Consider the following 14,438-nt stretch of genomic DNA (forward strand, 5'->3'; position numbering starts at 1 on the left):
ACACGAGGCTCACAGACTGCAGCCAGCCCCCTGAGGTCCTGCTGCTCCCCCAGCTCCCCATACTCACGTATTCTTGAATGGTGTTGGGGTGTTCGATGCCCAGGACCCTCTCGCTCATTAGCACCGCTTTCTGCTGATTGCTTAAGGCCTGAACAGAACAGAACCCAGAGCAGGTCACACTGTGCCATGAGCTTGAGCGAGCATAGGGAAGGAATGAGAGGACTAAGGAGACTCTTGGAGCCCCTGCTTACCTCTGAGTAATCTCCCATGATATAGTTGAGCCGAGCTAGCAGCCTCAGGCAGGCACAGATTTCTACATGCATAGCACCATACACATTGTTGAACAGGTTTAAGGCTTCGTTGATGAGCTCACAGCCCTCCTTTAAGAAACCTGAAAGAAGGTGTATCCACATAGATATGTATGTTAAACAACCCCTAACGCTGCTGGAGACCTGCTGCCCATGAAGTGAGACCAGCAGTGGGATACACAGCCATAGGTCACTGCCTGTGCAAGGACCAGAACCTGGGGGAAGGAGATCACTGCCCTGACCTATCCTTGCTCACTGCTGGGGGCTTTACAGCAAGAACCTTCCAGATGGTCTTGGAGACCAGGATTCCCTACCAAACTGGGGTGGGCAGGGGTGTACTGGTGGCCATGCCTCACACATCCTGCTCCCCCCCATTATCAGTGGCTGCCCTGAGAGGCAGAGACACATGGGGTCTGTGTGTACCTTGCTGAACCTTTGCTTGCCCGCTCTGGAAGAAGTGGAAAGCATCGGAGGCTTTGGGGTTTACGTGTTTCACTACGGGGAAGATGTTGAGAATATCCTCTTCTGTGAAGGTGGGCTTGTGCCTGTTGTCGAAGTTGTACTCCTTCAGCAGGATCTGGAGCAAGCAAAAAGAGGGGAGGGCACCGTCACCACTTCCATAGGTACTTGGCAAGAAAAGAAGGCAATTCTGCATGTGGATTCACAGGCAACACATCTGCACCACGACCTGGGGCAGAGCTCTCAAAGGTGCAGTGTGACCACCGTGTGTGCAGGGCAAAATGGCACTGCAGCACCAGTGCTGGAGCCCTGACAGGAGAGCTCCATCCCGCTGTTCCCCCCCAGAGCAGTGAAAAAACAGTGCTATGGGGAGGGAAACCCTTGTTCTCCAAGCAAGGCCCCAAAGTCCTGCTCTGCTCAGCCAAAGAGCTGCTTCTCTCTGGGGATACGTGGAACCTGTGTGTGCATGAACTGAAGCTGAGCCAGCCAGAGCAAGCTGCAGCAGTTCTTCCAAGGGAGATGCCAGCAACCTTACCCTAAGAGGGAGCTGGATTAGAAATCTCTTTCCCAGGGCTGGGACCTGTATTCTACCATGAACACCACAAAGACCTTTCGGGGCTCACACTGTGCCTGCAAGCACAGTCACTCTTCGTGTTCCTCATTACAGAACATGATGGGAAGGAGGGGGGATGTGGATCTTACCTGGACTCCAGTTTTGAGGGAGATTTCACGGAGCAGGGTGATTTTCTGTAGATTATACACTTCAGCTGCTTGGTCAGCGTTCTCACTGCAGAAAGCACATACAAGCTTCAGCTTTTGGGTGTTTCTGCTCAAGTACATCCCTCCACCATGGGTACCTGAGGCACAGGTCCCTCTACAGCCAGGTGCTAACTGAAACCAATGACTAACACTGCAGAGCTTGCCCATGGTCTCTGAAAGCCTACAGAGCACAGCAGTGCTTTTACTGAAATCTCCCCCATGTTCTCCTCAATGCTCACTGCAGCATTTGGGCTGAATGCCTTCAGCTCTTTGTGAGGAGTGAGCTGTTTTTCCCAGCTGCCTTTGTGTCATAGATTTCATCTCATTCCAAATTTCACTTACACTTGCCCCTCCTGCTTTTTGCCCAATTTCTTTCCATTAAAAACCCATAAAAGTCTCTCAAGAGTACATATTTTATTCAAATAGAAAACAAGTCAGAAAGGGAGAACAACAAGAGCTACAGGTGAGTCCAGGCACAAGCCAGGGTCACTGCTTACCATTCAAGACTGAAATCAAAGTAGTTCTTTGCTTCTGAACAAATATTCTTCCATAGCTCCTGAGGGGTCATGCTGGCCCATGCAGTGTTATCAGCATTTCCAAGGTTCCTGTTTTTCCTTTTCTTATTCTTTTTCTTGGAGACCAGCTCATCAGCTGGAAGATGGGCAATGGGATTTGGGAAGGAGCTCAGAAAGCAATTGAGGAAGTGGCTGATGGCGGCGGATAAACCCGACAGCTCCACACCCTACAGTGAGACACCAGAGTCAGTCATGGGGACACCTGCCATCACAGGCACTGCTCTGACCCTGAGCCTCACACACACCCAGTCCTACCAGAAACAGGCACATCTTCCAGGAGAGGGAGAGTGAGGCAATATTTGCAAGTGGAACTAGCACAGACAGAATTACGTAGATGTAAGAGTAACTATGTGCCTACACACACAAATGTGTAGTTCCATTTTGGACTGCTACCTGGGACAGAAAGAGCAGAGAGTGTAAAGAAGATTTGGCACTGGAACCGAGCCAGGGGCATTGCTGTGCTGTGTGTGGACAGGTACAAGGACAAGATATGTAGTGCTCAGCCAAGTAAAAAGGCTTCTTAGAAGGGCAAAAGCAACACTGTTTAAGAGGGAAAGGTATTACTAGGAAAACAAGCTGTGATTTCACTTTTAAAAGCCTCCAACATAATGAGTGAGGATCTGGGGAGGAAAAGCATGAATGATTACTCTCTGGGAAAGCTTCCTTCAAGTGAGAACTTGTTTTCTCTTGGACACAGGCCTGTACCTATTTCAGCACTAATGAGCTTGTACCTCCCGTTGCCACGCAACCCCCAGGAACTGCCTAATGAGAGGAGAGCCCCAAACAGCTCTGTTTGTGGAAAAAAGTAATTAGAGAGGACACAGGAGGCAAGAGGTCAGACTGCAGGTCATACCTGGAGGTACGTCTTGAAGATGTGTTTGGCTGATCGAGTGATCAATTCACTGATTCCAATTTTCTACCCAAAGGAATAAAGAACAGACCAAGTCAGTTGGCAAGAACATGAAAAAACACACTGGCCTTTTATCAAGATCTGCAGGAGACACACTACTCTCCCTGCAGCACAGAAGTGTTTGGCATTTGACAGCCCTCCTGGAGCCAGCGAGGAGCCCCTGGCACCTCTGTGCCCAGAAGCCACCAGTGCAGCACAGCTCCAGCAGTGCTTCCAGGGGCTGCACTGGCCCAGCCCTCACCTGTTCCCAGGCAGCCATGCTCACACTTCACAGTTTGATCCAAAGCCTGGATGGATCTTAGAGGCTTGAAAAAATGCATGGCTTAAAATCCAGCTGTTAGCCACTATTACTCTTGGGAATCCCTGAAGCACTTCTCTACCCCAAAGGAGCCTTATACTCCCTAACATTATGAAAGCCTTTAAGGATTTGGAAACAAAACTCCCCATCCACCACTTACGGGTTCTTCTCCCTCCTCCCCTGTTTTTGAAGCTGTTTATTTTTACACAGTGAAAACAACTGGCCAAGTGGGAATCTCCTCAGGGCAAACACCACCAGAGGTGGTTTGAGCCGAGCCCGATGCTAAGCCTGGTGCTTACAAAGATGTGATCCAGCTGTGCACGGCCAGGGGTCTTGGTGATGAAGTTGATCACCTTGCCTAGGTAACGCATGTTGATGCCCCTCTGGTGCATGGCCTCAGCCAAGGTCGCCCCATCCATCGGGAGCACAGTGTGATCCAGGCAGTCCTTGACCTGCAGGGTAGGTACAGACTTTGGTTGCTGAGGGCAAACGTGAAGGAAAGAATTTCAATTTAAAAAGAATTTAGAAAGCAAACCAGGGAGCAGGACTGGGGTTCCACAGTGTCACTGCACACACCTCATTGCCTGGGTCGCCCCAAAGGCTGACACTGATCCCAAGCAAGGCTCTTTGGGTGGGTAGAGTGCTGTAACACCAGAGACCACCATGGAGTGTGGGCAGTGGACACTCACAGCAGCCAGCTCAGTCTGGGCAAGCTCCTTGCCACTGGGGCCAGTTTTACTCTTCTGTCTTGGTGGGGAAGGAACAGCACTACACACTCACGACAGGCAGAGGCAAAACAACTCCTACTTGTGGAACTAGCAGGCTGACCCTTTTTTAGGGCCTCACAGTTACCAAGTAAAAACTTTTCCAATTAAATGAGTACATGGAGCTGTGCACACACAGCTGATAAGACACTTACATTTTCAGCTGTGTTGCAGTGCTGATAAACAGTCATTTAATTCACATCATGGAGTAACACCAGTTCCTCTCTGATACGCAGAGGACTACCTGCTACAACAGCTGGTCTGCAACCTCCCCTCACACAGGCCTGTGCAGTGTTTTGAGTTTATATACTGGAATATCAACTACCTTGTAATCAACAATCACCAAGCCTTTTTCTAATTCTCTCACCCTCTTTTTTATTTAAAGATTGAATAGGCAATTCTAAAGGTTATGCTGTCTACAAAACTAGTGAATTTAGAGTTCAGAAGAAACATTCCAACAAGGAAAACCCTCTCCTACACAAGACCAATAACTCCTGGACCTCTTAGACTGGAGCTCATGAGCTCTCCCCTCCCAGTTCCAGTGCCTGCTCCAACAGGCACGTTAGCTGTCAATTTGGTGAGTGTCTGCAGAAGGGAGAAACTGGGATTTCTTATCTGGCCAGGTTCACAGGTGATATCCAAAATGCTTAAGACTTACAGAGGGAGTTTTTATAACAGCTATTAGTGAGAACAATTTCCCAGTTCACTTCAAATTATTAGTCACCGATTGAGTCACAACCAGGGTCAGTAAAACAATAAGTTGTGCAGGATGCCCAGGGCTAGGGAGGATGGCTTACATGGTCTCTATTGTCCCAAACTCTTAGCAATAGCTGTTAAATACCGGTGCCAAAAATTATTTGTTTAATTGAGGTGGGAAAATTGTGCCATGATGTAAGATGAGAAACAGAAACTCCTCATGCCTTGCACGAGACGCTTGCACTGCTCTCTGTGCTCCCCCACTGCTGTCCCAGAGGTCACCAGTGTCACTGCTCAGAGCAGTCAGGCTCAGGCTGAGCTTTCAGAGGGCACATCACTGCTGGCCCTCAGTTCCTTACCAAGCCTGGGATCTGGCATGACAGCAGGAATGCAGCAGCATCCTTCAGCAGCTGCTTCTGATCCTGCACCTCCTCTTTGCTTGACTCAGGGAAACGAACACCTGGGGGAGGAAAAGAGAAAAAACATCAACCACAGCAACTCACAGAAACAAATCCTCTACATAAAGTGTATAGGAAGAGCAGGTAGAAAGTTAAAGTAATTCTGTCTCCCTGGAATTAAAGATGCTTCAAAAACTCATCTCAAACTCTACATGTTCTGAGGGGAAGAGCAGTGGCTGCTGTGCTGTGGTAGCAGCTGGGTTGTCTGAGCTCAGCAGTATGACCATTCCCCTGCAGTGTGCCTGCCCACTGCCCTGATATTCACCCCCAGAAACACTCTGGAATCTTTTCTCTATTTCCAAATCAAAAATATGCTCCTAGCTGTGGAAAGCCACTTTGCCCAATTGTGAAAGGGCACAATTTTGCCTGCTAACCAAAATGCTACTAAAACAAACCCTGCCCTTCACTGAGGGCCCAACTTCAGTTGTTCAACTGCAACTGTTTTTTTGTGTAAACTACTACATTGGGATCAAATTTAATTTTTTTCCCTGCCTCTGCTTCTCTTCAAGTGGTCTAGCAGCTGGGATGCTGGAGAATCACAGGAAGATTCTTGGCAACAAGCTGCAGCCCTCCCCCGAGCGCAGTGGTGGGAGACACTCACTGCCTGCACTTGGCAGCTCCAGCACTGCAATCCATTACACTGCTCTCTCTTCTCTTTGTGCTTCACAGAGAGCCCTGCACCGTGCCCAGCGAGCCAAAAGCCAGCAATATTCTTGGCTACAGAACACAATTTTTGTCTGCAGCTGGCGGGACACAGTGTCCCTCTGAAGGAGGGCTGGACCCAGCTCTGGGTACACATACCTGGTGAGAAAATATCTGGGTTAAACCGGATGTCAAACGACGTGTCACTAATGGAGCCCACAGCCTTGCAAGCATTCCGAATCACTTCTCTGCTTTTGGGATCCACTGGAGCAGGGAGAAAAACAGACTACAAATGAGTGTGGAGTTCAGAAATTACAAACCTAGCTATAAAGATAAGATTAAAAGTTTTGCTACTATAAACAGCAATGATGGTCCATTCTGCAGAAATCCATTGTAAAAACAATCAATTGTAAGGTATTTGGAAAGAAGAATGGCTGCAAAGTCTGAACAAGAGCATGTAAAATAACCCAAAAAAACCCCATGGACCTCTCCACCTCCAAGCACAGACACTCAGAACTCCAAGCTCGGGGTTCCCAAAGGTGCCCATCTGCTGCTTGCCTCCTGCCTGGCCCAGCACTCTCCTGCAGCCCCACAGGCCAGCCTGGCCAGGCTTTTTCTCTGGGGCAGAGCTGAGGGGCTGATGGGCTTGCTGGGTTCACTCACCCAGCCCCCCGGGGCCAGTCATCCATCAGGGTGTGAGCAGATCTAACAAAGAGTTGAGGCACCACTGACAGGCAGCCAGTGCTTGTCCTGTTTAACAATCATCAATCACCCCAACCACCCCCCACCTGGCGCTGCTCCCACCAGTGACAGCTCACCAGCCAGGGCAGGAGGCCTGGGCTGAGCTGGTGCTGAGGATGAAATACCTGTTCCTTCGTCAGACGCGATGGTCTCAGCGAGCTCCTTCACCTGATCGAGTCCCGTCACGTTATCGTCTATTTTGCCGTCCTCTGACTCAGACCTCTCGCTGTTTGCGGCACCGTTCTCTGGAGAGGCACCGTTTTCCAGTGCACCTGAGCTCTCCTGCTTGTTGGCTTTCTGCTGCATCAGCTGCAGTGCAGCCAGCTTCATAAATAAGAGATACCTGCAGCAAAGGGAAAGGGAAATTCAGCTAAGCAGAAGAATCCCCGAGGATCACCACTGCTAGGCAGGGAAAAACCTCACCAAGTTAGCATTACAGACCACACAGTTTCCCTGTGGAAATGCAGAGTATACACCCTCTTCCCATCAGCTTTCCAAAAATCTAAAGAATGCACATTATCAGAAGAAGCACAAAACTGGCTCTTCATTCCCCACCCGAATGGGAAGTTGATCTTGCTGTGTCCATAGGCAGCACTCGCAGCCAGCTCAGGAAGACTCACTGCCAGATGCACGGGACCAGTCACACACAAACCAGCAGCAGTTTGGCCAGGAGAGCTCAGCAGAGAGAGGTCCAGGCTCTGCCAGCCACGGAGCAGCAACAGCGCCCTACAGCCACAGTCCTGCAGGCTGCTGGTCTGGAGGCTGTCCTGGGACCAGCAGAGCTGGCCTGCGGGCACAGGGCAGAGCTGGGGCAGGCACTGGATGCGGAACCAGCCGCTCAGTGGACACTCAGTGGACACCCTCTGCCAGCAGAGGGAGGGCTCATCTTCCCGGCAGGCAGAGCACAGGCTCTGGTCACCTGTGACAGCAGAGCACCCACAGCCCTTCCCATCAGGAGCAGGAGCCTCGACATGGCAGCAACCCAGGGCTGCACCACGTGACTGCGACGTGTCCCACTCCCCAGGCTCCCACTGCCTCGCCAGCACGGAGCAACCCACACATCCCACCACAAACGTGCCTACAGCACTTCCCACGGGATTTTTTTCAGCCTCTGGGAAACAAAGGTAACATTCAGGCCATCTGGAGAGCCTTACAAAAAGTATAAATCCTTCCCATTCCCTAGCAGTCAGGTGCACGGGATACCTGCAGGGAAAGCAGAACTACTGAATGTTTGGAGAGGGACCAAAAAAATAGATCTGGAGACTAAAACACAAACCCTGGTTCCCTGGACCCCTGTCCAAATCCCTACTGTTCTCACCTCTCGTTAATTAAGTTTCTAGAATTGCACTTGCACGGCCAAGCAATGGGGCAATTAGCTGCCCACTTCTGGGAGCTCTGCTGGGATGTTCCCGGGACAGTGCAGCATGGTCCTGACTTGGACCGTGACCAGTGGCAGGTGGAGGAAGGGGGAGCTCTGCTCACCTGTGTTCTACAAAGGCATCAACAAGCTCTTGCCGGAGACAGCAAAGCTTGTGTCTGTGCTGCTTGGGGAACCCCATTTTCTTACATTCCTCTGGCATCTCCTCCCCTTCAACAGGCAAGAAGTTTAGATCTGGAGGGAAAGTGCGGAGCAGGTCCAGGATGTAGTGACGCCCGTCGTTGCCAATAATGCCTTTGCACTCCACCGAGGAGCACAGCTCCACCTCCTCGTTCTTGTCGTTGAGAACTTTGTGCTTCTGGATCTTCAGCGGCCTGCTGGTCTTCTCCAGCAGCTCCAGGTACTTGGGGTGTGAGACAACTGTCTTGCCAAAGTCTATTGACCCATAGATGACACTCTGTTCCTGCTCCCGCTCCAAGATGCCCGGAATAATTGACTGAGCTGTCACCCTGTACCCTCTGTAATCCACCACGACAGTGCCCAGCGTGTACAGCCCTTCCACATCCACAGCATTGTAGGTCCGCACACCATTGAGGTCATTGGTAGGAGCCACGTAAGCAGCCACATCTCCTCCGAAGTCCTTGTAGTGGTCACGGACGTCAAAGCCCAGGCTGAAGAAAATGTTGTTCCAGATGAACATCTGCATCTTGGTCTCCTCGCTAGGGTTGATGGCCATGACATTGCCATCGATGACGGCCATAGCACCTCGTGTTGCTGCTGCAGTGAAGTCACTGTGAACCTGGAGGCAGGTGGAGAGAAAGATGGATCAGGATGGGCTCCCACCACCCTGCTCTCAAAGATCCTTGCAAATTTTTCCTTTGCTCCTCTGCTCCTGATAGCCTTCCAGCAAGCAGGCAGGTCCACTGGCTTTTACTTCTGAGCCTGGTTAGTGGCTTGGATACAAGCCCCAGGAGCCAGCACACAGGCAGGAGAGATGGGGATGTGTGAGGAGCTGTCTGCACATCCCAAAGTTACCTTGAAAATAGCTCGTTCTCTCAGCAGCCTCTCAGGCAGGTTCTTGCGTGGCAGCTCCCGTGTGGTCTGCAGCTCCTCGTTCCAGTCTCTGGTCTGAAAAAGGGAAGAAAAGCCTTTGGGGAAGCAATGCATTGTGTGGGAAGGGGCTGGCAAGGCAGCATTCTCGCTTCACGAGGCATTTTGGGAGAGAAAGGGGCAAGAATTCAGGCTGCAGTGGAGCTCAGAGGAAGGGAATTAGCAGCAGGAACGAACACACCACAGTGCACTTTATTCAACAGCAGTCTAGGACAGACCTTTCATCGGCCCAGCTAATGCAGGGCAGTACCACTGAAGGAGCAGCACGTGCCACTGTCACCAGCACTGTGCTCACACTACAGGCACACACCTGCCACAGGCAGCCCTGCACCATTTTGTGATACAAAGCTGCAACTGGAGCATTTGGAATAGTCTCTCAGAGACACAAGAGCGTTCCACGCCTGGCTGGCACAGAGGAGTGCTCTGCCTCCTGTGCAGTGACCCCCATCGGAGCAGGGACGGGCAATTTATAAACACCCAAGACGAAGTTGCTCCTCTCAGACCCTTCCATGCTCAAGGAGCTGCAGCCTGAGCAGCACAGCCCCTATAGTCAAGGGCCCTGTGAATAAGTTTCCCCTTGATGAGCAAGACCATTCCACAAATACCAGAGGTTACTTGTTGAAAGCTAACTGGTTCCCAGCACAGCTGGCAGCAAAACTCTTGCCAGCATTGTCAGGTAAAGCAAGACCAATACCTGCCCAGGTATGTGCTCCTCATAGCCCAGTCTAGAAGTGTAGGCATCCTCGGCCCGGACACAGTCCATGGCATGCTCTGCTTGTGGAGCTGTCCAGCTGTACACTTGGAAAGGAGTGGCTATCCTCTCAAAAGGGTGTCTCTGAACCCTAGTTTGGGAGGGAAAACAATTAGACATTTTTCAAAGAAAGATTTCTTTCTATTCTAAGAGAATTTTCCCTGTGCTTTCACACTAGTCCAAACGGGTCACGGTGTAACAGCAGCCCACAGTGGAAACTCAAGCGTTGCCGAAAGGCCTCTTGTGTAATCTGCCTGCTCTCAGCAGGGGCTGGGGGCTCATCTGTAGTTACTTCTGGCCCAAGAAGCAATACAGTATAATCATTTTTAAATGGCCAGATAGTGGCAGTGGTGGCTGGAGGCCACTGCTAATTTCAGCCCTCGTCTGGTGTCACTTCCATCTCCTTAATGAAGCAGGAGCAGAGCTCCCAGAGCCACACAATGTGCCTGTCAATCCACACCCTGCTGAGCTGAGGCAGTTCATTAAGTGACTCTGAAGAATGACAGGCTTTTGCACAGGACCCACTGTCCTGGAGCAGAACAAATGGTCCCTGCAGCAAGGACGGGAGAATCAAACAATGCCTTATTGTTGGTTTATTATTATAGGAGCTAGAGGAAATCAAGAGAAAATTAACATGCACAGGCATGTTTAAAATAACCATTCTCTTTCTACCATAAGCCTACACAAAGCCCTCATGAGTTACTTTCACTGATATTTATGCTTCAGTCTCTTTTTTGGACCAGAGAAGAAGTACCTACTGATCAGGTTACCAGTGCTGCTGCAGCCCATGGCCGTGCTCCACACTAACACTCTGCTGCCTGGGTAACTGGGCAGCCACCAAGCCCCCCACCTCCCACAGGGCATGTGGCCAACAGAGCCTTGGGGAGGAGACCCACACCTCAGGAGCTGGTCAATGCACCCCGTGTCCATTGTATGAACACTGCAGTCACTCCAGGCTCGCTCTCCCACTGTGCAAATTGTCCTGTGTGTTCAGTTTCCCAGCAGGGACCGAGCACCTGAATTCCAGATAAGCCCCACAAGTGATATTCCCATGGCAACAGAATGCTGTCATACCCCCACCCTTTGCTTCAGGCAGAACTGAAATAGTAAATCAACATGCTGGAAGCAAGAGTCACTGGAGAGCTACAGCAGAGAGGAACATCCAGTGCCCACGGATGGGGACTCTGGGCTGAACACCACAGACAGGCCCATCAGCTCTGACAGCTCGTGTTTCAAGTGAGGGAAAGCAGCTACCTCAGGTGCTGCCATGACATTCGGTCAGGTGCTCTGTGGTCCTTGCAGCTTACAGTCATGTGTCCCAACCACCCACCACTCCGTGAGCTCAGAGCAGCAGGCACTGCAAATCCTGCTGCACCAGTGGCATCCAGCTCCCCAGGACCAGCCACACAGCTGAGCCTCCCCAACTTCACACCAGACTGCTCAAGGAACTAGAGAGGAAAAAGCACTGCTACCGTTTCTTCTGCAGGGCAGAGAAGTTTTTTTTGAAGGTAGGGCTGATCTGGTTAAGTAGTTCCACCAAGGAATGACTGAGAAAGCTGGGGTTTGCAGGTTTGGGATTGAAGCTGTATGCAGTAGACCTGCAAGAAAAAAAAGAAACAGTCACAAGCCACTGTCATACCTGATAGTTCCCATACCCTGAAATGTGGAACCTGACCAAGAGCTCTCCATACATGCACAGTATAAAAGGCTGCCCCATGTGCCCTTGCCTGCAAGAAGGAGACCACGGGGCACACACGGGTAGGTGGGCTGCAAGGGCCCTCTCCAGTCTCCCCACGTGAGACACAGCCAGTAACCCTGTACCTGGCCCTGATGGGTTATTTAATTTAGACTGTCTTCAGCCACCCTCAGGCTCAAGAGAGGCTTCTGTTTTTATAGCTGGGAAGGACTGATTTCACAGAGCTTCTCAAACACATCAAAAGAGCCTTTGCTTAACCAAGAACCCCCCTCAGCACAGCCACTCCAACAGGCACAGCCACAACAGTCTCTCACAGTCATCATTAAAAAAATAATAATTTCTAGTCAAATTTGTGCCCAGCTCAGGGAGTTATGACAGGCTGTGCTTTTGCTTTAGGGCAAAATGAGATAGTTGCAATGGTCGGGAAGGAATTTCCTCCCGACTCAAAATGCTCTAATTAGTTGATGACATTATGGGATGTTTAAACTTTCCCTAAAGCACCAGGCACTTAGCCACTGAGGAGAAGTGGTACCAGGCATAACTGAACAGCCCAATCCAGTACAGCAACTCCCACAAACCCATGTGAGCAGCAAATTAAAATAGGCTGCTTCCCGCCAAAAAAAAAAAAAAAAAAAAAAAAAAGAGGCAGCAACTGTTTGTTTGTGGGTTCTTTTCCAGCTGGCTGCTGCAGGGCAGGACAGGAAGAATCTCAGTTACTCACTGATTCAAGTAGAACCCCCGGGTGGACGCAGTGATGCTGACGTGCCGATCCTCCACCGTGATGACGTACAAGTACATGAGGTCCCCGTGCATCTTGCGGTTACCGGGCGGAGGGTTCCAGCCACTCATTGTCAATACCTTTAGGCACTGCAAAGGCTACAGAAGAACACAACAGAAGCGACTCCTGTCAGCGGGAATTAATTTGAGTTCGAGTCATTCAATGTACAAGACAGATCCCTTTTACCTGCTTGATTCCAGAAAGGGAGCTTACAAACCCACCTGGTCTCCAGAGCACAGCCTTCCTGAGCCCTCTGCAGTCCACCAGTTTGCCTTTCACACCGCAAGACACGGGTGAAAACAGACACCCTGGGCCTCTGGGCTGCACAGGGCATGGATTTCTTGCTGTACTGGTTTTCAAATGGCAGCTTCTAAACTGGAATCCAAGTGGGAGGGCATGGGAAAGCTAAGGGCAATCTGTGGTGATCTGCAGATCCTGCCTCCAGGACTTTGCAGAGAATTCTACCTTCCCTGCCACCCCTCCCAGCAAGCCTGGCTCTTCCACACTGCACATTTGTCCAGACTCCATGTCCAAGGTGTCGCACACCAGCTCCTGGACTTTATTCTTTTAGCTAAGCAGTGCTATCCCAGCATTTGTTAAGCACGAAGCAGAGCAAATCCCAAAGTCCACTTCAGCTCAGCTTTCAATCCCTAACCACCAGTTTGCTGCGAGGAATGTGCCAACAGCTGTTTCAATGACACAGGAGAACTCTACCTTCCAGTCTCTGTTCTGGGGCTGAAGGGCACACAGGGGCCTCTCTTTGCTACCTGGCAGGATATGTTCAGGAGGGGTGCAGTCAATTTGTTCCATTTCAGTACCTTTCTTCTTCCGTTTTCCACTGTCTGGAATGGACAGAGACAGAAAGTCAGTTCTGGAAAGTGCAGCATTCCCTCCTCCAGTCATCATTCAAGGAGGGATGCAGAAGTGCTCCGAGTGTTCCTCTGCACTCCCGAATGACATGGGACAGTGACTGTCACTCACTGTGTGTTTAACTAAGCAAGGAGTCAGGGAATGAAAGCCCAGACCACACCAGAGAAGTTTTTTTTGCCCCATACCTCCCAGGTCTCCTTCAGTGAAGACACTCAGGAAGGACAGTGAGTTACAGTCCACACCATTGAAAGCATCTGATGGGTCAAGACTCTTCAGAAGGTCCCGAATGTGACGCACGTGTATCCTGGCTTCTCGCACTGTGTATGGCTCTGACGAGCAAAAAGTGAGGAAAAAACTGGAATTACACATTTGCTTAATCCTTCGGCACACAGGTCTCAAAACACAACCACGGGAAAGGGCTGCTGGGTGGCCAAAACCACTCCCTATGAAACCCCTCATTCATTCCCTCACAAGTCTGAAGGAACTTGCCTTCCACCACTTTCAGCAGCGAGCCCTCCTGCAGTCCTTCAATAGTTTTCAGCTCAGCAAAGTTATCGAGGACATTGCCGTCCAGCTGCAGGGAGAAGCAAGTCCGATGGCAGGTATCCTCCCGGTCCATCAAAACTTGGTGGATCTCTTGCACCATCTCTTGAGGAGAAACCTTAAGAAGGGAAGAACCCTGTTATTTTTTAACCTCACACATGCTCTTGCCAAACTTTGTCCCTCTACTGCAGAATCAAACAACTCTTGACCTGTCCAAGCTCAGAAAAGCAGACTCTACCTCCCTTCCAGAAGTCACTTCTGCCCCTGCTGGGAGGGCCCTGCCACCTCTGGCAGGGTCAGCCACCCCAGCTCCATCCCACAAGCACTAGACATGGGACAGAGGTGACAGAGGGCAGTGCAAAAACAGAAGGTGGTGCGGGAAACTGGGGGTTCTTCCCTTATCCCTTCACACTGTACATTTGTGGTGAGGTCTTGAATGATGCACGTGGCAAACACGCCCTTTCCTCCTCTCCATCGGCCGCGGTGCCCACGGGAGGTGTGGTGTGTCTGTGCCAGTGCCACACCTCCACACACTGCTCAGGCTGGTGCACCGGGGCTGCTCTCCCACCTCCTTGCTTTGTTCCAGCACCCTAACACTGCTCACAAGCTCAGAAGACTCAGGGTAGTTTACATAAGTTGCTGTAAAAAAGGCAGCCTGCTATTATTAGCCTATTAAAACTAATAGCCAAGGGGATTTAAAGG

The 14,438-nt window shown here is 50.7% G+C and overlaps 1 protein-coding gene across 2 annotated transcripts in view; it reads right to left on the bottom strand.

Moving 5' to 3' along the window:
• CLUH (clustered mitochondria homolog) overlaps positions 1 to 14,438 on the bottom strand; it is a 33,767-nt gene that overhangs the window by 6,503 nt on the left and 12,826 nt on the right. For both annotated transcript variants that reach the window (XM_051810012.1, XM_051810011.1), the window contains exons 3-20: positions 13,683 to 13,854; positions 13,379 to 13,522; positions 13,038 to 13,165; positions 12,267 to 12,421; positions 11,322 to 11,447; positions 9,793 to 9,940; positions 9,024 to 9,116; positions 8,093 to 8,787; positions 6,736 to 6,953; positions 6,029 to 6,133; positions 5,129 to 5,229; positions 3,609 to 3,761; positions 2,955 to 3,017; positions 2,024 to 2,268; positions 1,470 to 1,554; positions 732 to 885; positions 252 to 391; positions 68 to 148 (exon numbers count right to left, since the gene is read on the bottom strand). In XM_051810012.1, the coding sequence (XP_051665972.1) occupies positions 68 to 148; positions 252 to 391; positions 732 to 885; positions 1,470 to 1,554; positions 2,024 to 2,268; positions 2,955 to 3,017; positions 3,609 to 3,761; positions 5,129 to 5,229; positions 6,029 to 6,133; positions 6,736 to 6,953; positions 8,093 to 8,787; positions 9,024 to 9,116; positions 9,793 to 9,940; positions 11,322 to 11,447; positions 12,267 to 12,421; positions 13,038 to 13,165; positions 13,379 to 13,522; positions 13,683 to 13,854 (3,006 nt within the window). The remainder of the gene's footprint in view (positions 1 to 67; positions 149 to 251; positions 392 to 731; positions 886 to 1,469; positions 1,555 to 2,023; positions 2,269 to 2,954; positions 3,018 to 3,608; positions 3,762 to 5,128; positions 5,230 to 6,028; positions 6,134 to 6,735; positions 6,954 to 8,092; positions 8,788 to 9,023; positions 9,117 to 9,792; positions 9,941 to 11,321; positions 11,448 to 12,266; positions 12,422 to 13,037; positions 13,166 to 13,378; positions 13,523 to 13,682; positions 13,855 to 14,438) is intronic.

Source organism: Manacus candei, unplaced genomic scaffold (genome assembly GCF_025592945.1).
Source record: "Manacus candei isolate 608988 ecotype Guabito, Panama unplaced genomic scaffold, ASM2559294v1 h1tg000076l, whole genome shotgun sequence".
Classification (NCBI taxonomy): domain Eukaryota; kingdom Metazoa; phylum Chordata; class Aves; order Passeriformes; family Pipridae; genus Manacus; species Manacus candei.